The 24,145-nt window shown below is 44.1% G+C and overlaps 1 protein-coding gene across 23 annotated transcripts in view; it reads right to left on the bottom strand.

The window, feature by feature from the left end:
- The window catches only part of Ptprt (protein tyrosine phosphatase receptor type T), a 1,176,099-nt gene that overhangs the window by 853,481 nt on the left and 298,473 nt on the right, over positions 1-24,145 (bottom strand). For 22 of the 23 annotated variants that reach the window (XR_004119009.1, XR_004119008.1, XM_031372635.1 and 19 more), the window contains exon 2: positions 7,969-8,094. Coding sequence is in view for 20 of the 23 variants with exons in the window: in XM_031372635.1 (XP_031228495.1) it covers positions 7,969-8,094 (126 nt within the window). In the remaining 3 variants the exon portion in view is untranslated. Of the gene's footprint in view, positions 1-7,968; positions 8,095-24,145 lie in introns of those variants that run through there. The other variant, XM_031372647.1, reaches the window with a different exon arrangement.

Below are 24,145 nucleotides of genomic sequence, written 5' to 3' on the forward strand. Positions count from 1 at the left end.
CACACACACACACACACACACACACACACGCACACACATACACACACACACACACACGCACAGGTGAGCATATAAATACACACAGGAAGGCGCACATATGCATTCATAGACACATACATGCACATACTCATATGTACACACACAAACACGCATACATGCACATGTATATACAGGCACATACACACAATTTGTTTAACAGACATTGACAATAACATATTTAAATCCCAGCACTGGTGACAGTTACAAGTAAAATGTTGACCTTGCCTACAAAAGAACAAACTCTATCTTACTACACAGCCCATGAACAAACTTGCCACCCATCCAATCATCACTGGCCACACCACGATATTTTGTTCAGCTCATGTCCATCTTGGCATGTATAATTCCTCCTAAAGCACACTGGAAAGCCTCTGTCCATCTAACATCTAAGCCACAAGCCATTATGTTACTCTGAGCAAGCCACCATTTATTCCTAACTCCTTTCCTGCTTTAGGATTCACAAAGCATTTTCCCAAGCATGTTTGACATGTGGATGGTGTTCTTCCCCCTTATCTCAAAAAATAATGCAAAGCATTCTGGCTTGGAAGCACATAAGGGAATAAATATAGAAATATATACCACTGGAAGCAAGTTTGGTAAGTCTGTCTGGAGATGAGGGCATTGGTGTATGTACACGAATGGGTCCTACAATGTAGTTTAGAAGAGACTTGAATATTGAACGAGGCAGAGTTGTTAAATAAATTGTGGAACAGCCATTGGAATGGAAAACCCTGAAGCTTTTAGAAAACATGATTTGAGAAATACTTAATGACATGGGAAAATGCTTTTTAAAAAGCGTATGAAGAAACATATTTATATGTATTTGTATGCATGCGTGACTTCAACTTTGTTCTTTGTACTTATGTGTATTGTGCATAGTCGCTTGCATGAATATGCATTGGTCTTCCCCTCATAAATCACACTGCAAATAGAAATCACTTTAAGAGATACTCAGTTGATGATAGAGGCATGCCCATCATCTATATTTTACTAGTCGAGATTCTAAGCCCGTCACCTTTGCCACAGGGAGCTCACATGATCTTGGTCCACTTCTTCAATTCTCTGGGACGCAGTACACTCCAAAATGAAAAGGTGACACTATCTCTGAACCCATGGGGGAGTTGCAAATTAGATCAAGTACTGTATGGAAAAAATGGCTAATCTAATTCTTGGTTAGAGTAGGCACAGAGTAAATGCCAGCATCTAATGTCTCTAATGCCCTTATGTAAGTTCCTTTGTGAAAAAGGTGCCCTGTGCAGGGATAGCAGCAGGGCACTGATATGGAGTTGACTGGGCTTTAGCTGTCTTAGTACTATAAAAACAAACTACCACAAAATGGTAACTGAACACTATAGGAATTATTTCCTCACAACTTGGAGGCCAAAGGTTCAAAATCAAGGTGTTGGCCAAACCATGTTCCCACTAAGGGTTCCAGGAAAGAAGTCTCTACTTTCTCTAGTTCCTGCTGTCAGCTAGCCATTCTTGGCCTTCCTTGGGTTATAGATTCATCACTCCAATCTCTGCCTTTATCTTCATTTGACCTCTTCCCCTAGGTGTGTGTGTGTGTGTGTGTGTGTGTGTGTGTGTGTGTGTGTGTGTGTGTCTAACTCTCTCTATGTGCTGGTTGGGTTTTGTCAGCTTGACAAAAACTGAGACATATATAAAAATTGGGAACCACAATTTAGAAAATGCTTCCATGAGATAAGCCTTTGGCAAACCTCTAGAGTACTTTCTTAATCGCTGATTAATGTGGGAGTACCCGTCCCATTTCAGGGGTTACCAGCCATAGGCAGAAACTAGATGGTATAATAAAGCAAACTGAGCAAGCCATAAGGAACAAGTCAGTAAGCAGGGTTCCCCATGGCTTCTGATTCAGTTCCTGCCTCCAGGTTCTTGCCTTGAGTTCCTACTCTGACTTCCCTCAGTGATGGGACCATAACCTGAGAGTTCTAAGATAATATAAACCCTTTCCTGTGCAAGTAACCTGTGGCCAAGGTGTTTTATCACAGCAATAAAGACCCTAAAACATCCTCCTAGTCCTATTAGACTGATATCCAATATAATCAGCACAGCCTCATCTTAATGCAATTAGGGAAATAAGGGCCTCAGATTATTTCCAAATAGGGTCAAATTCACAAGCACTAGTGCTTAGGACTTCTATATGCCCTCTGGGGAGGCATTGTTAAAAGTCCATAGCTGTTAGCGGCCCTCCATAATGAATATGGTGGCCTGAGAGCCCAAGGGCATAGAAGGAAGACCAGAGCCATTGTGGAAGCTGTACCCCCTCTCACAGGAGACTGGTGGGAAGATCCTTTTGCCAGGTATCCCATGTTCTTCCTAGCCTGTCCCCAGCTCCTGTCCTCCCTAACCATTCCAATCAGACAACTACCAAGCTTGGTATAAAGACTGCTTTCTTCTTTCCTTTATTTGTCAAAAGTCTAAAGTTACTACTGAGAGGGCTGGAGAGATGGCTCAGTGGTTACGAGCACCGACTGCTCTTCCAGAGGTCCTGAGTTCCCAGAAACCACATGGTGACTCACAACCATCTGTAATGGGATCTGATGCCCTCTTCTGGTGTGTCTGAAGACAGCTACTGTGTACTCATAATAAATAAACAAATCTTTTTTTTTTTTAAAAAAAAAAAAAGTTACTGCAGAGGATTGGCCATGAGCAACAAACAGAAAGGCCAGATCAACGGGGTTGCTTCTGAAGGGAGCTAAACGGAGGAGGGAGAAAGTTTCTCATCCTCAAAAGGTTCAGGGAAGGGCTTGCTGGACCACTCTGCTTTGCAGAAGCACTTAAGGAGGGACGGGCCAAAGACAGATTGTTGAGTGGGCACCAGGCTGCCTAGACCTGGAAGAGAAGAAGAATCATGCAGGGATGGGAGGGATGCAGGGATGAAAGGGATTGTGTAGCTGAAGGTTTCCTGAGGAAATTATAATGACTAGCATAAGTCTTAAGATGGCTAAAATTAAGATTAATTCCCTGTAAGATCAGAATCAGAGTCAAGTTGATGGAAGGATGAGAAATAGACATAGACTTCCCTGTACACACAGAAGTGTGATCTGCAAGTCATCCCTACTCCATTCCTGACACCTAAATAATATCATATGAGCATGACAAGGACCCTCATAGACCTTTCCACCACAAGCTCTAACATTTTCAAAACCCCATGACAACTATGGGGATTGAAGGGTGGCTCAGTCAGGAAAGAACTGGCCATTGAATCATGAAGCCCTGAAATGAAGCTCTAGAATTCTTGTGCAAAAGCTCAGTGTGTGGGTGTGTACCTAGTGCTGGAGATGTAGCCAAAGGTGAATGCCTGAAGCTTGCTAGCCAAGTAAAAGAAAGAGACTCTGTTCAAAAACAAGGCAAGGTAGAGAGCAACTGAGGGAGGTACCCAAGGTTGACATCCAAATGCACACCCAGGCACATGTACACAATGTACATATACATATACCATATCTATTGACCTTCTTGCACACACACACACACACACGAGCACATGCATTATACCTACAATACTTGCATTGTTATGCCCCTCATTGCAGGAAGCTCTCTGAATGAACCTCACAACCTCTGTGTAGAAGTCATGCCATGGCTAAGGATCTATGGCAGATACGATTAGGTAAGACAGTGTCCTAGGAGAGGTTTTGTGTGTATCACTTACTCTAATCCTCTAAGGTAACAAGAGGCATGAAAAGTGGACCTGAGCCCTGGAATGTTTACCTAAGGGCTTCTCCATGGAAAGATGAGAAAGTGTGTGATAGGGCAGGAGCACGGGGAGGGGGAAGCAGTACTGGATTCTGGGAGCTGAGCTACAAGAAGCTCCTAAGCGTTCTGAGACACCAGTGCATTCTGGGAATTGAAAAACTTCCCTGCCCCATCTGACTCATGCCAGACCAGCTTCTAGAAGTTTCCCTTTTGTGAAGTGTCATTGGCTATCAGTGGGCTTGAGGGAGGCACAAGATTTTGAGTGTTCCTACTCTTATATTCCAAAATGATTCAAGAACCAGAAAAAAAGTCTAGGGGCAGCTTGCCTGAGGCCTGCCTAGGCAGACAGTTCACACACACACACACACACACACACACACACACACACACCCCACACCCTGGCTATCTCCAGGAAGCTCTCACATGGATTTTCCAATAAAATAAAGTAGAAAATCAGAAGCACCCAAGTGCCAGCATCACTTGACATAAGCCTGGAATAAGCTGATCTGTCGTGTGTGTTGTGGTTTGGATATGAAATATTCCTAGAAGGCCCATGTGTTGAATGCATCATTCAGCAGTGGGAATTTGAAGGCATGATTGCATCATGAGGGCTCTATAACCAATGGATTCATTTATTAATAGATTAACAATTTAATGGAATACCAAGAAACGGAAAATTGAGGTAGGCAAGCCAGACTAGGGGACAAACATCACTAAAGGCATGACTTCAAAGGGCCTCGGTCTGTCTATCTGTCTCTTTACTTCCTGGCTTCTGAAAGGGAGGAAATCCTCTGTCTCACACCCTCACTGCCATTGTGTTCTACTGGACAGTAGGTCCATCCAAAGCCATGGCTCCACCTCACCTTGGCATGAACCCTCCAAAACCATGAGCTCAAATCTATGTTTCTTCCTTTATGTTGTTTCTCCTTGGTGTTTTCTTGCAGCAGCTACAAAGCTAACGCTGGGTCTACAACAAGGGCTTTGAAAGCTAAGAATTGGATCCTGGAAGTAGGCATCCAAAAAAGCCTTCTCAGTTCCGCACTGAGGAAAATTTCTATGGGAGGTTACGTGAGCTGAGACTTGAAGAAAATGGTCCATGGTAGAGAAAGGCATTACAGTGAGTGGGAGGAGCATACTCGAAGCTCCTAAATCAGGACAGAATATGATATGTCCAGTCATCAGAACCAGCCAGGGTATCAGGAACACTGAGACACGGTAAGATGTAGTGCTTGAAAGAGATACTACATAGCCCCATTAGGCCTAACAGTATGTGAATCACAGTCTACTTAAAGGCCAAGCCACTAAAGAGATTAAGCTCCAAAGTGACATGATCCGATTCACCCAGGCCAAGTATGACACAGAACTTGTCGCACAGAGTGGATCGATCAATAAATGGCGACAGACATCTGAATAAACAGACTCAAGCTAGATTCCAGAAGAGATGGAAACTATTGGACTACAGAACACATGTAAGATATCAGCCACTGCCCATCAGAAGAATAGTTTCTGCTCATCCAAATTCACTTCCATGCCTCTCAGCCTAAAGCAGCATGCCAAGCTGCTGAGATCCACAGGAACCTCCTGACAGACTCATTTCGGTGATCACTATCGAATGCCTCTATTAGGAATGCTCAGAAGATCATATTAGCATGATCCAATATTTACAAAATGACACTCTGCTATCAGAAAGTGCTGAGAAAATAAAGATTAGAAGCAATAGCCATGCCTTAGGGAGAGGGGATATGACAAGAAGAAGCAGCAGTCTTACAAAGTTGCTGCCTAGAACCTTGATTTTCTTATCTGTAAAATGGGAAGGAGGAGAGGAAGGGGATCAATATGTGATCAGGAAGCAGAGTACCAAAGGCCTTTATATAGCCATGCATGTCTTCAGTAATAACCTCGAGTAAGCAATAGATCCATGCACCCTTCCAGTACACTCTGCCAGGGATGTTTCTTATGTCACACTGCATCTCACAGGTGCTGAAGATGAAGGTGTGGACAAGGCTACTGTGGTCCCCAATCATAGCGACTTCCCACATTAGGATAAGGCATATCAGTCAAAATGTGTATGAGGGAGAAACTTGTCAAATGTAGTAGGAATCTTGACCCAGAGCCTCCCCAGTCTGAAAGCGAAGAGTAGCAACAGTTAGGCAGAGTGGAGTAAAGGACTCCACTGTTGTATGTGAGGTCATGAGGAAAGCCAGTCAGAATTTTCTGGCAACTTCTGGGAGCCAATGTGAAGCAAGCACGAGGAAAGCAGAACCAGGGAGGGTGGACAATGAGGAAGGACAAGCTGCCAGGGTCTTGGGGGAACCAAGGGACTCTTGGTCTTCTCAGAGCTGCAGGAGACTTCAACAGTCCTCAGGACAGAGGCTAAGAGGAATGAAGAGTGACGAGGGGGAGTAAACAGTCCTATATTTCAGTAGAGTCTCTTTGGCTTATGAGTGGAGATTAACCTTGAAAGGATGACTCAAAGAGCCAGAAAGAAAGGTCCCCAGGTACCCAAGAGAGGGGCAAAAGTGGTCTCACCAGAAAATGAGAGTCTAGGCAAAGAAACTGGGCAAGTCTAAGAGTTGGAGCTGGGGAATCATTAGAATGAAGAGACTACCATACAGCAACATGGGGACACAAGTCCAGCCACTGACTTCTGAATCATTCTAGACAGTAAACAGACACAGAAGGATAATGGGTGAATTAAGATTTCAATTTTAGCTAGACATGGTGGTATTCACAATCCCAGAACTTAAGAGGAAGCAGGAAGATCTTTAGTCCAGATCTTCCTTTATCTGAGGAAGGAGGAAGGAAGGAAGGAAGGAAGGAAGGAAGGAAGGAAGGAAGGAAGGAAGGAAGGAAGGAAGGATGGATTTTGGAGATGTTGGGTCCACAAGACATTGCATGATTTTGAGTGAGCTAAAAATAAACACATAAGATGCCTTAGTCATTGGAATATGAGACAAGTGATGCTTCTGCTTAAGCAAATAGGATCTCACCAAATCTGAAACACCCAATTTAAAACCTCAGACTATCCCTTTCCTTTTTTTCTCATCTTTCCCTCTCCTTTTCTTCCTTCCTTCCTTCCTTTCTTTCTTTCTTTTCTCTTTCTCTTTTTGTGATAGCCTTGAACTCAAAATCCCCCTGAGAAACAAATACAACACAGTGTGTGCCCTTAGTAGGAACCATAAAAATCCAGCCAGGTACCTCTTGCTTTGGATCCAAGCTCAAAGTCAGAAAAGACATTTCCTCCCCAGATTCTTCTGAGTATCCTCTCGGCTTCCACTCACTGATATCCTAGAAACCCTCTCCCCAGGGTGGGCCAAGAAGACATGACAATGGGAGTCACATGCAGAGTCATCATTCTTCAGCCAGAACATGAAACAGTGTGGTTGGTGAGGAAAGTACAGAGCAACCCCCAAAACCACTAATGTTTAAGGCCATAGTGAGTGATGGAAGAACAGGGGTGAGCCTCAGGGAGGGCTGGGGAGCTGATGAAATACAAGACAGTGTGAGCTCCAGTGAGTCACTGGCCAGGAAGCCTCCATAGACAATGTCCTCTCATGTCCTATAGCCAACTGGCTTTCCTACTGTCACAGAGATGTAGGACATCTGGGCTTATATCACCAGGGAACATTGTTGATATGACTTGCCTGGTTCACCATTTCTGACCGTATTCTCCAAGAGTATACACATACCTCCTCCAAGAGCATCTCCTAAAAGCCAGCAGGTACATTTCTCACAGGCTGGCCTCATGAAGGTATTCAACAAGGATTTTACACTGATTAAAAAAGCTTGGTTTTCTGGATGTCAGGACACTCCTCAAAGTGGTAGTAATATGACAGCAGAAATTCCTTGATGTATATATCCAGCCCATGTTCATATGGCATAGAGCCACCTATGAATTCACCTCTTCCTAAAATGTCATTACCATCTGACCCCAGAACAAAACCCAGTGATATCATATGCATAGATAGAGCTTAAAGGTCTCAGAGTAAAATGAAATCCCAAAGATCTCTGGATCCTAATAACCTAGGACTCTCACTTCAAAGTAAGGAATTCACTTCCCCTAACTTAAATGCCTCTAAGGATCAGAAACTCTCCACCTATATATCAACCTACTGTCCTCTCAGACAGCTCAATCCATAAGAAGGTTCTTCCCCCATGAGCCACTGAAAAAGGCAGCCACCTCCATCTCAGCCCCAAACATGATGGATCACATACCTGTGGGCACAGCTGGGTCCAGCATTGGCTTCTCCCATGTGTTAATCTGCTCCCAGGTAAATCCATTGGTTCCCAGAGCCACACTATACCCGCAGTTGCTGTAATGCTCATCAAAAGAACAGCCACCTACAGATAAAAGAGAGACAGGTAAGCACAGACCCAGGCATGAACCTTGGCTCATTACCCCTGCTCCATCAGCCCTCATTTACAGTTTTGAATTTTAAACTTCAGAGAGGTGTTGGAGGGGGGAAAAGAAATCAAAAGCAGGCAAACTGGATTTTTATATTTGCTTTGGTGCTCTTAGGAAAGGCGCTGGCATCTGCAAGCCCCCCTATTTAAGGAAGTTAATAAGGCTAGTTACATTGATTTCAATCTTCCTTCCTGAGAAAGTAAACAGTGATGGCTTGTTCTAAGTAGGAGAAATGAATGCCGGGGCATGCCTCTGTAATTGCTTCCTGAAAGACTCAAAAGGTGCCGGGATGGTGCAGAGAGAACAAGAGCTTGAGGCCAGCAGGATTCCATCACACCTCAGCTCTGCAGAGCTGTGAGTCTGGACCTCTGGGTTCACCCCTGGAAGGGGTCGCAGTTTCCCCACCTGTAATGTGGAAGAGAACACCCTCCCACATTGTGTGGATTAACTCTGAAAAGCAAGCACAGAACACACTATGGATCACCCCCATCTTCTTTGTTTTATAAGTAGACTGAAAGCCTGTGCTTGTAAAGCTTGTAGAACAAACTGGTGAGAGATTAGACAACCATGCATTTGTAGGATGAGAAAGTCAACAGTGACGGTTTCTAGATTCTCCCTTAAAGTTCAAGCCATCCATCACTTGACATTAAGTTGTGTCCCTTTGATTTGGGTAAGGATAAAGTTAGAATATGCTTGGGCTGTAAGTCTGCTCAAGGTGACATTGAAATAGATGAAGGATTAGAACAGGGGCTCCAACTCTTCTGTGAGCAGAGAAGCAGGAGCCAACTATTCTGAAGGAGAGAAAGGAAGGAGAGAATCAACAGGGCTCTGAGCAGAGGGGGAATTTTCACATGTGGAAGGCAGGAGGAAGGCTATTCCACAGGGAGCACATTCTGATCCACAAAAGGAGCTGGAACCTGATGACCTGAGCCTACACAGGCCTCCTGGTTGGCCACCCATACCCACTCTCATCCCTGTGTTGACTCCTTAATGTTTAGCACCCTGCTCGCCTCTAAATACCCATCAGCTCCCATCACAATTTGAGCCACAGCCATTGCAGGTCTGTGCCCTCTTCCAGTTCCTATGTTGGAACTCAACACAGAGGAAGTGTTATTAAGAGGCAAGATTTTGACGGGATGATTATGTTATGAGGATTTGGCTCTCATGTAGGAGCTTCACGTCCTGATAAAAGGGCCCCCAAGGCACATGTGCACCCCCCTCTGCCAAGTAAAGAATTGCGAAGAAGAGAAGGTCAAGAAGAAGATAATAGCGTACATATGGCAAGAGAGCAAAAGAAAGAAGGATGGCAGGAGAGGAGCAGCAGGGTGCAGAAGGGCGAAGGGAGATCAATGAGAACAACATATATGTGAGAATGTCATAATTCAATCTATTATTTTATGATAATAAAGATAATAAAATATACATAAAATAAAATGGAGGCATCTATGGAAAAGTGCCGTCAGACCCTACCTATATCAGCTGCCGCCTTGACTGTAGAAATCCAAGCCTCCAAAACTGTAAAGAAGACATTTTTTTCCTATTGTTCATAAATTACCCAGCCTCTGGTATTCTGTTACAGTCGTGTGAGCAGGTTATGACAGTACCCTAGTGAATGCTGGGTTTAGCAATAGAAGACCAAACCCCATGGGGGCGGGGGAGATGTTGCAGGAGTTGAGGCATGCTTTGCATTAAATAGGAAAGAAATTACATGAACATCTTGAAAGGAACACAGGTAAAGACGTCCAAGAAGCACAACAAAAACTGAAATCTGCAGTAAGGCCAGGGGGAAATGTCTGATAAAAACAAACAGACAAACAAACAAATAAAGAGGGTGAGAAGCAACTGTTGCACAAGAGGAGAGAAAATACTTGCTCCCATCTAGCTACTTGCTAATTCAACAATGACTCCTGTTGAAAGAGCAGACACAGTGGTGGCACTGGCTACACAGTGGCTTCCAGAGAGACATGAAACTTAGTGAGGCAGACCAGCAGGAAACAAGCAAGTTAAACAGATAATTACGAATCAGTACTCTACAGAGGCTTCAGGTGGGAGTGAGTGAGAGAACCAGTAAGCTGAAGTGGTATGAGATTTCTAACCATGAAATGGAAGCAGACCTGAACTACAATGGCCATGTACTGTGCCAACCTCTCAGCGACAGGTGCTACATTCCCAATCTCTGACTCACGGTGTTCAGTTCCTCTAATGATGAAAGAGTCTTCGTGGTTGAGGGTGTGGCTAGTGGCAATCAAAGATGGAAGGGGAAGGCGTGGCAGCAGAAGGCTCACACAAGAAGAGCTTTGTTGGAGCAACCAGAGGTAGCTTAGGATATTCAGACCCTGCTTGCAGCTTGCTTTTGTCCTGTCTTGTGTATGTCTTTATTGTCTCTCCCCAAGGGAGTTCTACATGCAGGCTGTGGGCTGCACTATATCACACACACACACACACACACACACGTTTGCATCTCAGCCAGGAGCACAGCCCAGACTTTCCCATCGAGTGCTGAGATTCTCAGCAAAGAAGGAAATATGACCAGTGGGATTTAAGTTCCCATCTGTGGTTGGTACCAACCCTAGGAAATGGAGCATATTTAAGAGATGCTGTCTAACTGTTCACCATGCAGCTGCATGAGCCTGCTAGACTCAGAAGCAGGATGTACTTCATGATGATATTAAGGGAAAGAAAAGGCAAAACAGGGTAGGAAGGAGTTATAGAACAATGCTTTAATTTCCCATATGTCCATCTACCTAAATGTGGGTATGTGCCTGGCTCTACATCTGAGCTCCCAGCTTCCTATGTCAAGAGAGAAAGCTGCCCAGGTACTGGACACTGTGTTCTTATAATGAAAGTCAAACTGTTCAAGGACAATGACAACCAGTCCATGAACGTGGATCAGACAAGAGCCTCTGCAGGGATAACCGTGATGAACCTCATATCCTGTAATGAAACACCACCTCTATCTGAGACTCCATCCGCACAAGGAGTTCATGGCAATCCTCATGAGACTGCTTCTCATAATCCTTCTCAATATAAATTGATAGCATCGCCCAAACACACACATCAGGACAAAACAAAGCACTGTGGCTGATAGCAACTGATACGGATACCTGCTCACACTGCTCGATGCAGACATGACGTGTCTAAAACTACTAAGAAGGAAAATATACTTAAGGATGATTTTCTTCCTCTCAGACAGCATATGAAGAATCAGCATGGACATGTGCTCAAGACTGACAGCAGGTGACAGTCAGTCAGAGACAAGTTCCTAACCCATACCCATTCCCATTTCTGAGTCTTTAGTTCCTGGTACACAGGAACAAGATGGCCATGAGGAACCTTCTTGTCAGAAGATCTAAGTACTCTAGAGAGTCAGAAATAACTAGGAACCTCCAGGAGTCACAGAGATGCAGAAATGACAATAAGCCAGAGTGCAACGGACACCAGGAGCCACCAAGAAAGGAGAAGAGAAGAAATTCAAGATCTCCTGAACCCAGAACAGGAAATATTTATCTAACCTCCATGGTCTTAAGACCTCTTATAGGTGATATTGATCATCCAAAAATGTATATGTCTTCCCGAGAGACAGTAAGACAAAAGACCTCTCCACTCCGTAGGTACTTGTGTTAGACCACTTAAGGAAGATTCATGATTTGAAAAAATCCCCAAAGAAACCTCTCTGGATACTGACTTCTTCACTCGGGCACAAGGAGCATGTGGTGTCCCGCAACTGATGTCAAACATTAGCAGTCACCTGGGGAGGAAATAACACCTTCACTTCTTCCTCAACCCCAGGAAATAGCTCAGGCTATCTCCCGAAGCCACTACCCAGGGAATAGCTCAGGCTGCCTCCCGAAGCCACCATCCAGCCTGACGGAGACTCACAGAATCCCAGAAGGACAGGGGAAGGAGGCCGCCACCTATGGTCTCTGCTCTGGAGCAGACGAGCTATTTCACTGGGCAGGTTGAGGTCAAAATGTGGCAAAATCCCCAGATGCTCTGACGCAAGTCAAATATAAAAAGTCAACAGAGCAATGGAAGACTGTAGCAAGGAAATTGGATTTTGAAAATCCATTTGGATTTGGTAATGTATAGCTTATCAGCATCTGTAAGGGAGTAAACATAGTGCAGGATACATACTTTAGGAGACATTAAAGCATAAATAAGGTTTATAGTGCCAATCAGAATTTCTCTTTAAACATGAGCTCTTCTTTTGAAAATGAGAGAGGAATAGAATTCAATAAAAATATAAATGTGCCTGCCTCTGCATTTCTCAGATATGATCCTATGTATTCCCAAGCAGAATTAAGTTCAGGAGAGGGACGAAGGATTTGTTACTTTCTGCATGTTCCAGGCACTGCATGTGAGAGGTGTGGATGTATATGCAGATTTGTTTGCATATGCAAGCAGAAAACCCCTACACCTTTCTCTATGACAGGGCTCAGCAAACTTTTCTACAAAGGACCAAATACTAAATCTCTTTAGCTTTGTGGCTACATGATCTCTGTCGCTAAGTCCTGCCCTAGTAATTCAAAAGCAACCTGTCTTCAATATGAAAACACACAGGTGTGGCTATGTTTCCTCGAAACTTTATCCATAACAATGGAGTCGGGCCACATTTTGCTCAGGGATGGTCACCTGTCAGTTCTTGCTCTAGGAGCTAAGCATGGTGCTCTCCTTCTCCGCATGGAATCTCCTTGCAGGAACTCCCAAGGGACTTTCCCAGCTGGAGAAAAAGCATGACATCACGGTTGGTGATCACACCAGCAACACTCCTTTTTCTTAACAGCAGTCGTGTGCAGCTCTCACCTCCACTAGCGCCAGCATGCGGCTATCTGTCTTCACTGTGCCTATCCCATCTTACACATGCAGCAGCAAGGACCCAATACAGCTCAAACACAGGAAGCAGAGGAGGCGGGACATTAGCCCTGGCACTGTGGGATCCGAAGCTTTCCAATGCTCCAGCAAGGCCTCTTTTAGAATGCTCCATATTCAGACTCTGAGTCTCACCCTGCTGCTACTAGAATAGAAAGTGGAGCCTTTAATATCCAGCTATGAAGATCAGTGAAGACAGGAAACTAGGTCAAACATAAAAAAAGAAAAATTATTTTTAAAAAGGTACAGATTTGCCTTCAGTTTTCCTCTCTATGATAAGTGTTACTGGTGGAGAGCTCACAATGTTGACAAACATGGCCAGATTCTGAGTTCAGCTGGCGTGGGAGAGGCAAAGAAACACTTTTGACCCTGGCCTAAATAGCTGGGGCAGAACATACTAGGAAGCCACCGAGTGCCATGCCCCTGGAGTTCAAAGGACAACTCTAGCATAGGATGAGACATGTGAGGTGACACGATAGTGTCTCTCCAGTTTCGGGTTCCTAAGATCCAAGAACACATAAGCAAACCACAGGAGTCCCCACCAAAGTCAAGCCCCAGCACAGCCCACTGACTTTTATTCAATGAGTGGTTGAATACGTTAGCATGGGCTTTATTCATGGCAAAGTGCCAGGCTGGACCGTGCAGGAGAGCATGTAGTCCATCTGTGCCTTTCTCTTAGGACATCACAGTGAACTCAGGGAACTTTCAAATAGAGGATGGACAGAGGGCTCAGAGGTCACCTGGGCCTTCTAAGAGTATTTAATCCCAATTCTTCAAAAGTGGAGAGTTTAAATTGGGAGAGAAGGAAATCCAGTGCTTGAGCTAAGACCTCTTTGGAAGATACAAGGTGAGCTAAGGTGGCCCATAGGACAAGAAGCAGCAGCAGGAGAAATCTGAGTTGTAGCAACAGGTGTGGAGAGATGAGCCTGTTGTTGACTGTGGTCAACAATGGTCGAGGGTCAGGAAATGATGATATAGAGACAAAGGACAGGAAAAAGATGCTTGAGAGCACGTGCCAATCTGAGGGATGGTAACATAGATAGCACCCCATGCCAAGCGCCAAGCATGATGCTGGTTACCTATCATAGTCATTTAGTTATCCCTGGCAATGGCATGAGCTAGACCTGATCACTGATGGCTGTGACAAGCACAAAGAAACTTACAATAGAACGCTCCAAAAATGTTGCCTAAGATCACACAAATCTAAGTGGCAAAGCTTGACTTTGAATCCCAGCTAGCTCAGTCTACACACACACCACTTAACCCATTATATTAGGTCACCACAGCAGTTAACATTGCTTTTTAAACAGAATTGGTTGGGGTAGCTACAGAGCTCTTCCTCAGTTCTGGGCCTCTTCCATTCCCAAACCACTCATTGTTCTAGGGCTATAAGGTTCTAGTTCTCAAATGTAGAGGTCAATGCTCAGGAATAGGCTCTGCAGCTTCAGCTTGCCTTGAAGACCGTGGTGCAGCAGGGAGGGGCTCAGAATCATGCAGGAAGGTACCATGCTAGAAGATGGTATCAGCTTCATGTATCACTCACCGATATAAAGATAGCTCACACTAAACACCAAAGGAATTGTACGCACTCCAGATATAGCAAGAATACATGTGTCTTAGTTTGGATTTTATTGCTGTGGAAGAATACTGTGTGTCACACACCGTGTAGCTCGAGAATATATAAGATCTCAAAACCCACTTCCACACTTCCTCCAACAAGACCACACTTGCTCCAATAAGATCATACCTCCTAATAGTGCCAGTCCCTATGGGCCAAGCATTCAAGCACATGAGTCTACTGGGACCATCCATATTCAAACCATCCCAACACGGTTAGAAGGAACCAGAAAAAGAGAGAGATGTGACCAAAACAATTATTATTTTAAGATTTATTTGTTTTTACTTTATATACAATTGTGAGTGCTTGGATATAGGTCTGTATATAATATGTGTGTCTGGTGCCTGCAGAGGCCAGAAGCAAGCACTGGATCCCCTAGAACTGGACCTTCAGGTAGGTGTGAGTCACCATGGAAGTCCTTTGCAAAAGCATAAAGTGCTCTTAACTCATGAGCCATTTATCCAATTTTCATTATTTTTAACTAAAAGGGGGATGACAAATCTTTTCCCTGGATGACCAAGGAATAAATATTGTGAGCTCTGTGGATTGTATTCGTCCACTCATGCTGCCATAACAAAATGTCATAAAGTGAGTCATACAAAACAGGTATGTGTTTCCTCACAGTTCTGGAAGATGAAGTTCCACATAAAGGTTTGGCTGGATGGATTATGGAGATCATTTGCTTCCTGGGCTACAGATACTACCTTCTCAAAGATCCTCATATGGCCTTTCCTTGGGATGCTTGCAGAAAAATAGCCTGACTTCTGGGGTCTCTTCACAGCCTAGAGAACTCTGACCCCACCCCAGTGACCCCATCCACAGGCTCGATATTCAAACATAGTTATTCTGCATGTAAGAACTTCAGCATATGGGTGTCAACACAAGACTCCAGGGAGGACAGGATGTGATTTGTAACCGCACACACATTTGTCTTCCATTGCTTCACAATAAACTGTCGCAAAGGCAGTGGCTTAAGATGCCTACTTGGTATCTGCAGAATCTGCAAGGCATGAGTGCAGACAGATATCAGCAAGCTTCTTTCTCTTCTCCCAGGATGGAACCAGGTACCTGCAGAACTCTTTGGACTTTGCGATTTTCTCTAGAACTCAGATGGCTTTTGGTGGGACCCAGTTCCTCAGGCTGTAGAACTGACATCTTGTTTCTCTTGTTAGCTATACCCAGCAGCCACTCTCAGCCCGCAGATGTTTCCCACAATTCCTGGCCTTGGGTTCCCACCGAGAGCTTTCTTATTTATATATTAATTATAGCTTCAACCTCTTCGTTAAAGCAGGGTCTCATTCTTCTGAAGGGCTTGTCTGCTGCAGCAGATTCACCCAAAATGGTCACTCTGACCTAACTGTGGTCAAATGATTTGGGGCCTTAGCTACATCTGACAGTCTCTCACCTCAGTCACTAATATAAGCAAGGTGTGGGGCAAGGCCACTATATGCACACTGCCATGCAGGGGATGGGACTCTATGGGATATATCAGGAATCTTTGGGGCTACCTCACGGTTCTCTTTATCGAAGTAGCCTCAAGCTCTGTTGATAGTACTCAGCAAGCCACTACAGAAAGAAAGTATAATGTGTAAAAAATTTGCATGGCTATGTTCTCTCAACAAATGAAGGAAGGAAGGAAGGAAGGGAGGAAGGGAAGAAGGGAGGGAAGAAGGGAGGGAGGAAGGAATGAAGGAAGGAATGAAGGAAGGAAGGAAGGGAGGAAGGAAGAGAGGAAGGACAATGTTCTCCCTGAGACAGATTCTTGTTAGATAATTCAGATTCACAGTCCTCCTACCTCTATCTCCCAAGTTCTGGGTTTGCAGGTGTACACAACCATACCCCACACTCACTGTGCCTAAAACTGCACATAATCTACTTGTTACAAAATAACATTCCTTCATCTTCTCAACTATTTAAAAATGCAAAACCCATCATCATCCATGGGCTATACAAAAAGCCAGGAAAGACTCCATGTTGAGATGCAGAGTCCAATCCTATTTCAGTAGCATGGATGCTCCCAATGGTAACAGGATCACTGAGCTTTAGAACAGTACCATGTGTCATCACTTGAGTGCCTGATGCAATGTGATCCTGCCATGCCCCTTCCATTTTACAGATGTAGAATGATTCTTCCTTTCTCTGGGAAGTGGAGAGGTGTGACCAGTCTTCTGGCATCACAAACCCAGCCCTAGGGAAAGGGAACTGACCAAGACTGCTCATGCCACAGACTTAGTAAATCACCTCAGGTGAGAGAACCTGATGCTGCTACTACAGCACAGATGAGAAGACTGAGGCCAGAGTGGAAGAAGATGAATTCTAATCACACCATGCCTGTCAACCAAGGCAAATCCCAAGGAAGATTCAGCTATAAATGTTGTGAAGCCAGCATATAACTATGGTACAGGATACTACGTTGTACAATTAAGAAATCAAGAGGGCAATAGCAGTGCTTTAAGCCAGCACTGTGCTGGAGCCTGAGTAAGCATGGTTTGCAGGCCCAGGAAGCAAACCCTGTTTTACAGACACACACATTCTAAAGAGCTCCAGCCCCTAGTCATTCATATTCTACCCTTGTGCCGACAGATGCTCTGAAGGCTGGGCAGGATCTAAGTAGGGCTTATTAATCGTGAGCAGCGTATCGTGGGGAGCCCAGTCTTGCCCCCGGAATGAATGTAAACCAGCCTTGCATAAATTGAATTTCTTTTTTGAATATCTAATTGAATTTGCAGAAGTGTGTGCCAGGGGGGTGTTTAAATAAGTGCACAAATATGATAAGAAGGCCTTCACACCATTATATCTAATTCAGTAAGCAAAAATAATGGCAGGGCACGTTCCAATTAGTGTTTGATTTATTTGCTTTAACAAATCCAATTAGTAGAATGTTTTATAAAGTCATCCAATGTCAAACACTCATGGACTCAACAGATAGAAACAATAGTCCTAATAGAAAAAAAAGAAAAGATGCTTTAGAGCTCTTTGGATGGTGGATTTATTATAAACAAGATGTTGTCTCTCAGATGGCTTGGACCTTCCCTGAGGGGCAGAGAAATCGTGTTTGATCTGATTGACAGTCTCCTCCATGTGAGGCTCTGGGCAGTAATATGGCCCACTAAGCTATGCCTAAGAAGGAAAGTGACAGAGATAGGAGGTGGCCAGGAGATTTCAAGGGAGAATAACGACCTTGCTGCCGAGTGTTGTTGAGACCAGCTGTGTGTTTGGAAATCAAGGCAGCAGAGCATCATGGGAAAACCAAAGGGCAACAGAGGCTATGATGTCCTCAAGCTGAAATCAATCTTCTTGGGCTCTGGTTTCACTTTGGGAATGTGGGCACTGCGATTCATGATTCACAAGCACGTTTACCTTCATTAGAGGTGGCTTCCTTAGCTCAGTGAGGTGGTTAAAGCTGTAGACCCTGGAGCCAGCCATTAAACTCTTCTGTTTTACTTTAACTGCATGACCTTGGCCAATATAAACTCGATGTGCATTATTTCCTCCATCTGTAGGCCTAAGATTCTCATAGATTCCATCTCCTAGCACTGTTATGGGGACTGGATGAACTATCTATAAAGAGTCAGAATAGCACGTAGTAGGTTTCAAGTAAGTACCAAATACATTTAATCTCCATGTGTAAATTCAAAATGTAAACATTAAGTGCTTTACATTTATTCACCTTATAAAATTTTTTAAAGCAAAGCATTAGAGAAGCTATATCTGAGCCTGCCTGTTTGTCCTGGATAGACTAGCAGTAACCATAGTGACAGGTTACTACACAATGACCCCCAACATCCTCAGCACTTTCTACTAGATGACCTCAGACAAGGCCAAGGTCCAGGCTTCTTCATTTGTAACAGAAGCCATAAACAAGCCATCTCCTAGGACCCCTTGACTTCTGAATACTACCAGAACATGACTGTAACGTCCTTCATGATACCCAGATGCAGTAGAAATAAGAGCCTCCAACCAGCTTCTTTATATGGACTGTCTGGCCTTTGTCTCCCAGTGTTATGAGGCATCAGATTTCTACATTCTCTCATGCCCAAGGCTCCTTGGTACCAGTCTTCCCATGGACACTGTGATGTTCTATGACCAGGAAAAGACTATGATAAAGAATATAGAAAGCTTGCTCTCAGCCTCAACCTATCATTGAGAGGATGATGCATAGAGAAAGAAGAGTCACCTTAAGTTATAACAGGAAAGGAAGGCTCAAGATGAGGGGCAGAGGGAGAATCCAATCAGCTAGATAAGTAGCCCTAACCAACCAGCAATTCATCCTGCTCCAAAACAGCACTAGGACAGACACAAGGATCCCACTGTCCTCTCAAATATCAAGACTAAAGGATCATCTGGCCCAGCTCCTAATTTTACAGGTAGGGAAACAGGAAAAGGGCAAAGGCTACAAAGAGAAGGGGTCCAGAGCTGGGACAGAGCCCAGAAGCCCTGGACCCTTGCCAGACCACTGCCCACTCAGCTGCCAGAAGAACATCTTTGATCTCTCCCCAAACAAGAATGATGTCTGTTTCATTTTTATTTAGAGGGAGAAGTGAAAGACAAAGAAGACCACAGGTCATGCCCCATCTCAGGGAGAAAACTTTCTATATTTGGGATGAAGTGAGGAAAGGTTTCAGGCATCAGCATCAACATCAGCATCAGAAATCTTTAGAAGCTGAAGCCAAGATCCCTGCACTCTCAGGATCTTTGCACTTCCAGCTTTTCCAGCTCAGATCATCACCACCCTGGAGCTTCGTGAGGCTCACTCCAAATGATTCCCCATCAAAATTTGAATTCCTGAAGACTTCCCAAATATTCAGACAAAAATGGGCCTTCTCGCCTCTCTAATTATTTTCTACCACGCCATTTTGTTTTTGCTGGATGAGGTTGCTCCCTGTACACCCTTGATATACTCTCCAATCATTCATTCACTCATTTCCTATCTCCCAGTGGGAGGTCTACCCCTCTAGGGAAGGAAACATATGTCCATTTTTATTCATCACTGAATGCTGAGGACTCATCCTGTAGTTTGAGGAAACCTCAATCAAGGCTGAAAAAATTAAGGAATGAATGGTGAAGGACCTGGGAGGAAAACTCAATAAAAGGCAATGATCCTTGCTCACTTGCTTCTGACTTGGGTTTTTATAGCCTGGCCCCATTTCCTACCCACTCTCTACTTCCTTCCTGTCATGATAGACTGTGTCCCCTCAAACTATAAACCAGAATAAATGCTTCTTCCCAAGGTTGCTTCTTGTTCAGGGTTTAGTCACAGCAATGAAAGGAGTAACTAGTATGGTCACCTGGAAAAGAAGCCAGGGAGCAGGAGCCATTGGAAACCCAGTGGGTAGCAGAAGAAAGAGAAAGTCCTGACAAGGGTGGTTTCTAAACTGAGAGTCACCAAGAGGGATTACCCTCAGATCATTTAAAGTGATCTCAAATCCCACTCTAGAAAAATCAGCTGTCTGTGCCCAACCCACACGTCCCTAATAAGGACTACCTTACTCCAACCCTGAGAGCTACCCTTGATTTGCTCTTTGAGAATTAATGCAGTTTTGAAAAGTGGGACCCCAGGTTTGAAAACAGTTAAATGACTTTCTTGGGTCTATCTACCTCCCAAAAGACAGAGTCATGATTAAAATGAATTTCAGTTCAAACCCAAACCCAAGCTCTGTCAACTCTATCATGCCTTTTGTATGGAAACAGGTGAAGCTCAGCAGCTTGGAAGTCCACACTGCTCATTATAACCCTCTGTGGATTTATTCAAGCCACATTTGCATTTCACTCATGAGTAGGCTATGGACTGTCTACTGTAAGGTAGGTTTTATTTTAGGCGCCTGAGATAAAGCAGAGACAAACAGGAATGGCCCCTTACTTCCCTCAGAGCTCACATTTTAGCTGGGAAGACCAACAGTGAAGCACAGAGGTAAACAGCCTGTGAGGTGCCTGCTTAAGCTCTTCTCATAACAGAATGCTTTTAATATTTAATACAAATTAATAAGGTATATCACTATAGAAAGTGATCATTATTACGCATTGCATTGTATGGTCCCAGCATCAAGCCAGTAATTTTTCATGATCTTACCTAATCATAATAGACAGCCCACAATGTAGGAATTAATCGTTGTGAAGATGGGGAAACAGAGACCCTACCGACTTCAGAATCCTGTCCACATCCCCTTATGCCTGCCAGTTCTGACAGTTTTCTTTCCTCTGAGACCACCATCTGTCTATTGCACAATGCCATACATACAAAAGCCTAAGAAATGGCAAGGTCCAGCTGATGGATACTAGTTCATGTACTTTAATTTTATAAGTATATTAACATTTAATTACCCAAAGTAAAGACTAAGGTCCCATACATTCATTAAGCCTGGTAATAGCAGCTGGAGTTCCATAAATCACCAAACTGGTAACTACACAGATAAAATATTTACTGAGGTCTGGGTATTATCCTAAATATAATTGGTTGTAGAAACCCCTTCAGCAGTTCAGCTCTGACAAGTCAGCCTGTGGTGACTAGATGGGATTCATCCACCATGGCCTCTCCAGATGAGCATTAAACATAGAAGAAAGAGTTTTTAAGGACAAAGCATAAGGAGGCCTCGATAATTTGAAGCTTAAATCACCCAGATGCTAGTACTGGGTCAACCCACAGATTTGGGTCTCGGGGATGGTGAGGTTAACTGCTGTGATGACAATATTAGCTTGTCCCCAGTTCTGCCAGCCAGCCTGCCCACTCTCAAATATTGACACTTTGGTTGTCTGCAGAGGGAAAACCAGCCTAGATAGAGGCAGATGCCAATGAAAAGAGAACACTCTCTTGAGGATTAAAGAAGTGGCCTTTGATGAACACTTTAAAGGCAAGTAGTTTGTTCGCTAAGGTACCTAACCAATAAAGCAGACCCAATTCCTCAAAACCACCTCCTCCCTGCCTCTTAGATGCCTAAGAGTTCATGTCCTGGACACACAAACACATTCCTCATTTCTAGAACAAGCACTTAGCAATTTCCAGCTCTGTGCACACTTTTTTTTTTTCTTCTTAAATCTGCAAAGGCCCAAAGCAGAAGTTCAGCCCCTGCCAACATGACTTCACCTCGGGCAAAAACTCTGAAACAGAAATGAACTTCTACCAAAGCTGTCACTTGCTAAATCACATAATAACTCAGGACCTGACAGGACAAGGAGGCAGGTGGTCCTAGAGATTGACAATTTGCCTGGGAGAAAAGAGCCTTGCATTAAAGACTTGGCTTTGCCACGAGCCGGCTGTGTGACCTTGGCTGTGTGACCTTGGCTGTGTGACCTTGGCTGGGTACACTCTGTTGAAGACGGACCCGGAAGCTCCTGGCTGTCTCTTATAGAACCTCACCCAGGTGGCCATGCAGCTCCTGGAAAAGGGGGAAAACATTCAGAGGAAAGGAAGGAAACTAGCATAGTAACAAACCAGGGAAGAAGATGGGAGAAAAGATGCTACGGTTACAGAAACTGAAATGGATTTTAAGATGCAAATGGCAAACTTTCTCTGTTAGACCCTTGCTAGAATCTACAACAGGAACTGGAATTGGTGTAGCATTAATTAAATTGGTTGTGTGTTTTTTCCACTCTGTCAACACCCATGTTCAGAAATCTACCACATCTAATGATTAGGAAACCAATCACACCACTGGTCTCAACAGAAGACCTGCTTTAGATTTTATATCTCTCCCTTTCCTGATATAGCCTACCTATACTTATGAAATATAATTTTTAAGGAAAATAAGAATCAAAAATATATGAAAATAAATTCAGAAGAAACAGAAACAGAAACAGAAAGCAATGCTGACATTTAATAAAAAGAACAAAAACTAGAAAGTACTCTGTGTCCTCATTAAGGGGGAAATGGCTGTGTCAGTGAAGTGCTTGTTGGGCAAGCATGACAACCTGAGTTCAAGCGAACACACACACACACACACCACATACACACACCACACACACACACACCACACACACACATACCACACACACACACACACACACACACACACACGCACACACACCACAGATATACACCACACACACATATATCATACACACACCACACACACACCACACACACACATACACACACATCACACACATACACACACACACCACACACCACACACACACAGACACACACACATACACACACACACACACACACATACACACACTCACACATCTATATATACTCTTGCTGAAACAAGAAGATACATAGAGGGAAAATGAGATAAAATGAAAAGGCAACAGCATTAGATGAAAATGTGTAGATTCTTAAAAAAATCTCAGGGAAAGTAAATAAAATACAAAACACAGCATCATGAGCAAAAACCTAAATGGTGCACATGACAAGCCCTCCAAGCTCGACCCTGGCTGAGATGAGCAAAGGAATCAAATTCGGTACACAGACCACAGGCATGGTCCCTCATTGGCTTAGTGCACATGACACAATCTGGGCCCACCCAAAATGCCTAGAACGTACACACTACAGGATCCATTCTTAAGAGAATAGTGTGGTGTGAAAATAATTAGTGAGTTCTGGAAGATCTGGGAGTATCTGCGAGATGGAATGTCAGGGCTGGGATAGGAGCTCTAGGATGAAGGGGTTGTCTCACTTGTGGTGCCGTTTACTTTTGTATCGACACCTCTCTTACTTCACTGCTGTAAGCCAGTTCTCCAAAAGCATCTAGAAGAGGCCTTATACCAGAAAGGCAAGAGCTAAGAGCAGAATGAAAAGAGGACAAGAGAGCAGGATGGCTTTTAAGATGAGCACCAACGGCAACATGCCAAATGACAAGCAATAGCAATCGTAAGCTCTGAACAGCTCACCCCAAGAGGCCCGTACAAGGGATGTATCTTCTGTAAGCCACCAAGTCCACGAACAATTCCTGGATATGGAGAAGCCTGGAAGTCTGAAGAAGACTGAGAAGAGAACTCTCCCTGGTCTTCCAGGGCCCTGTGCACTAGCCAATTCAACTGGAGTCAACTGGAGAACAGCAAACCCACATGGTGACATGCTCTGCCAAGGAAGCAGAGCACACACAATGGGTGAAGAGAAGCCTGAAGAATCCTGGCTTGTGCACATTGCCCAGCCCATGACCCGGGCAGGACTTGATTCTTTCCCAGAGTGAAATTCTTATCAGAAGAAACTAATCCTATGACTCTTCCAGAAGAATTTTGAGTTTTCTGAAACTTGAAGGCTAAAATCTTAGGGAAAGTATTTATCTTTCCCAAAGATACCAACATCTTTGAGAAAAAGATGTAAACTCAGAACAGACAGACACTGTTTATTTAAGAATCATAAGGGGGGTTGCTTCTGGTCTGTCTGGGCTGGGCGGTGCCCTGAGCAGACCTTGGGCCTTGGGCACAAACTCTGCAGCCAGTCCCACAACACCCAGAGGAAGCTCCACTCCCAGGTGCTCTAACATGCCCAGGATCAGAGGTGAGGAGGACACAATATCTGTCCCATCACTGGGAGTAACTGAGACCAGCAGAAC

This window comes from Mastomys coucha, unplaced genomic scaffold (genome assembly GCF_008632895.1).
Source record: "Mastomys coucha isolate ucsf_1 unplaced genomic scaffold, UCSF_Mcou_1 pScaffold15, whole genome shotgun sequence".
NCBI lineage: Eukaryota > Metazoa > Chordata > Mammalia > Rodentia > Muridae > Mastomys > Mastomys coucha.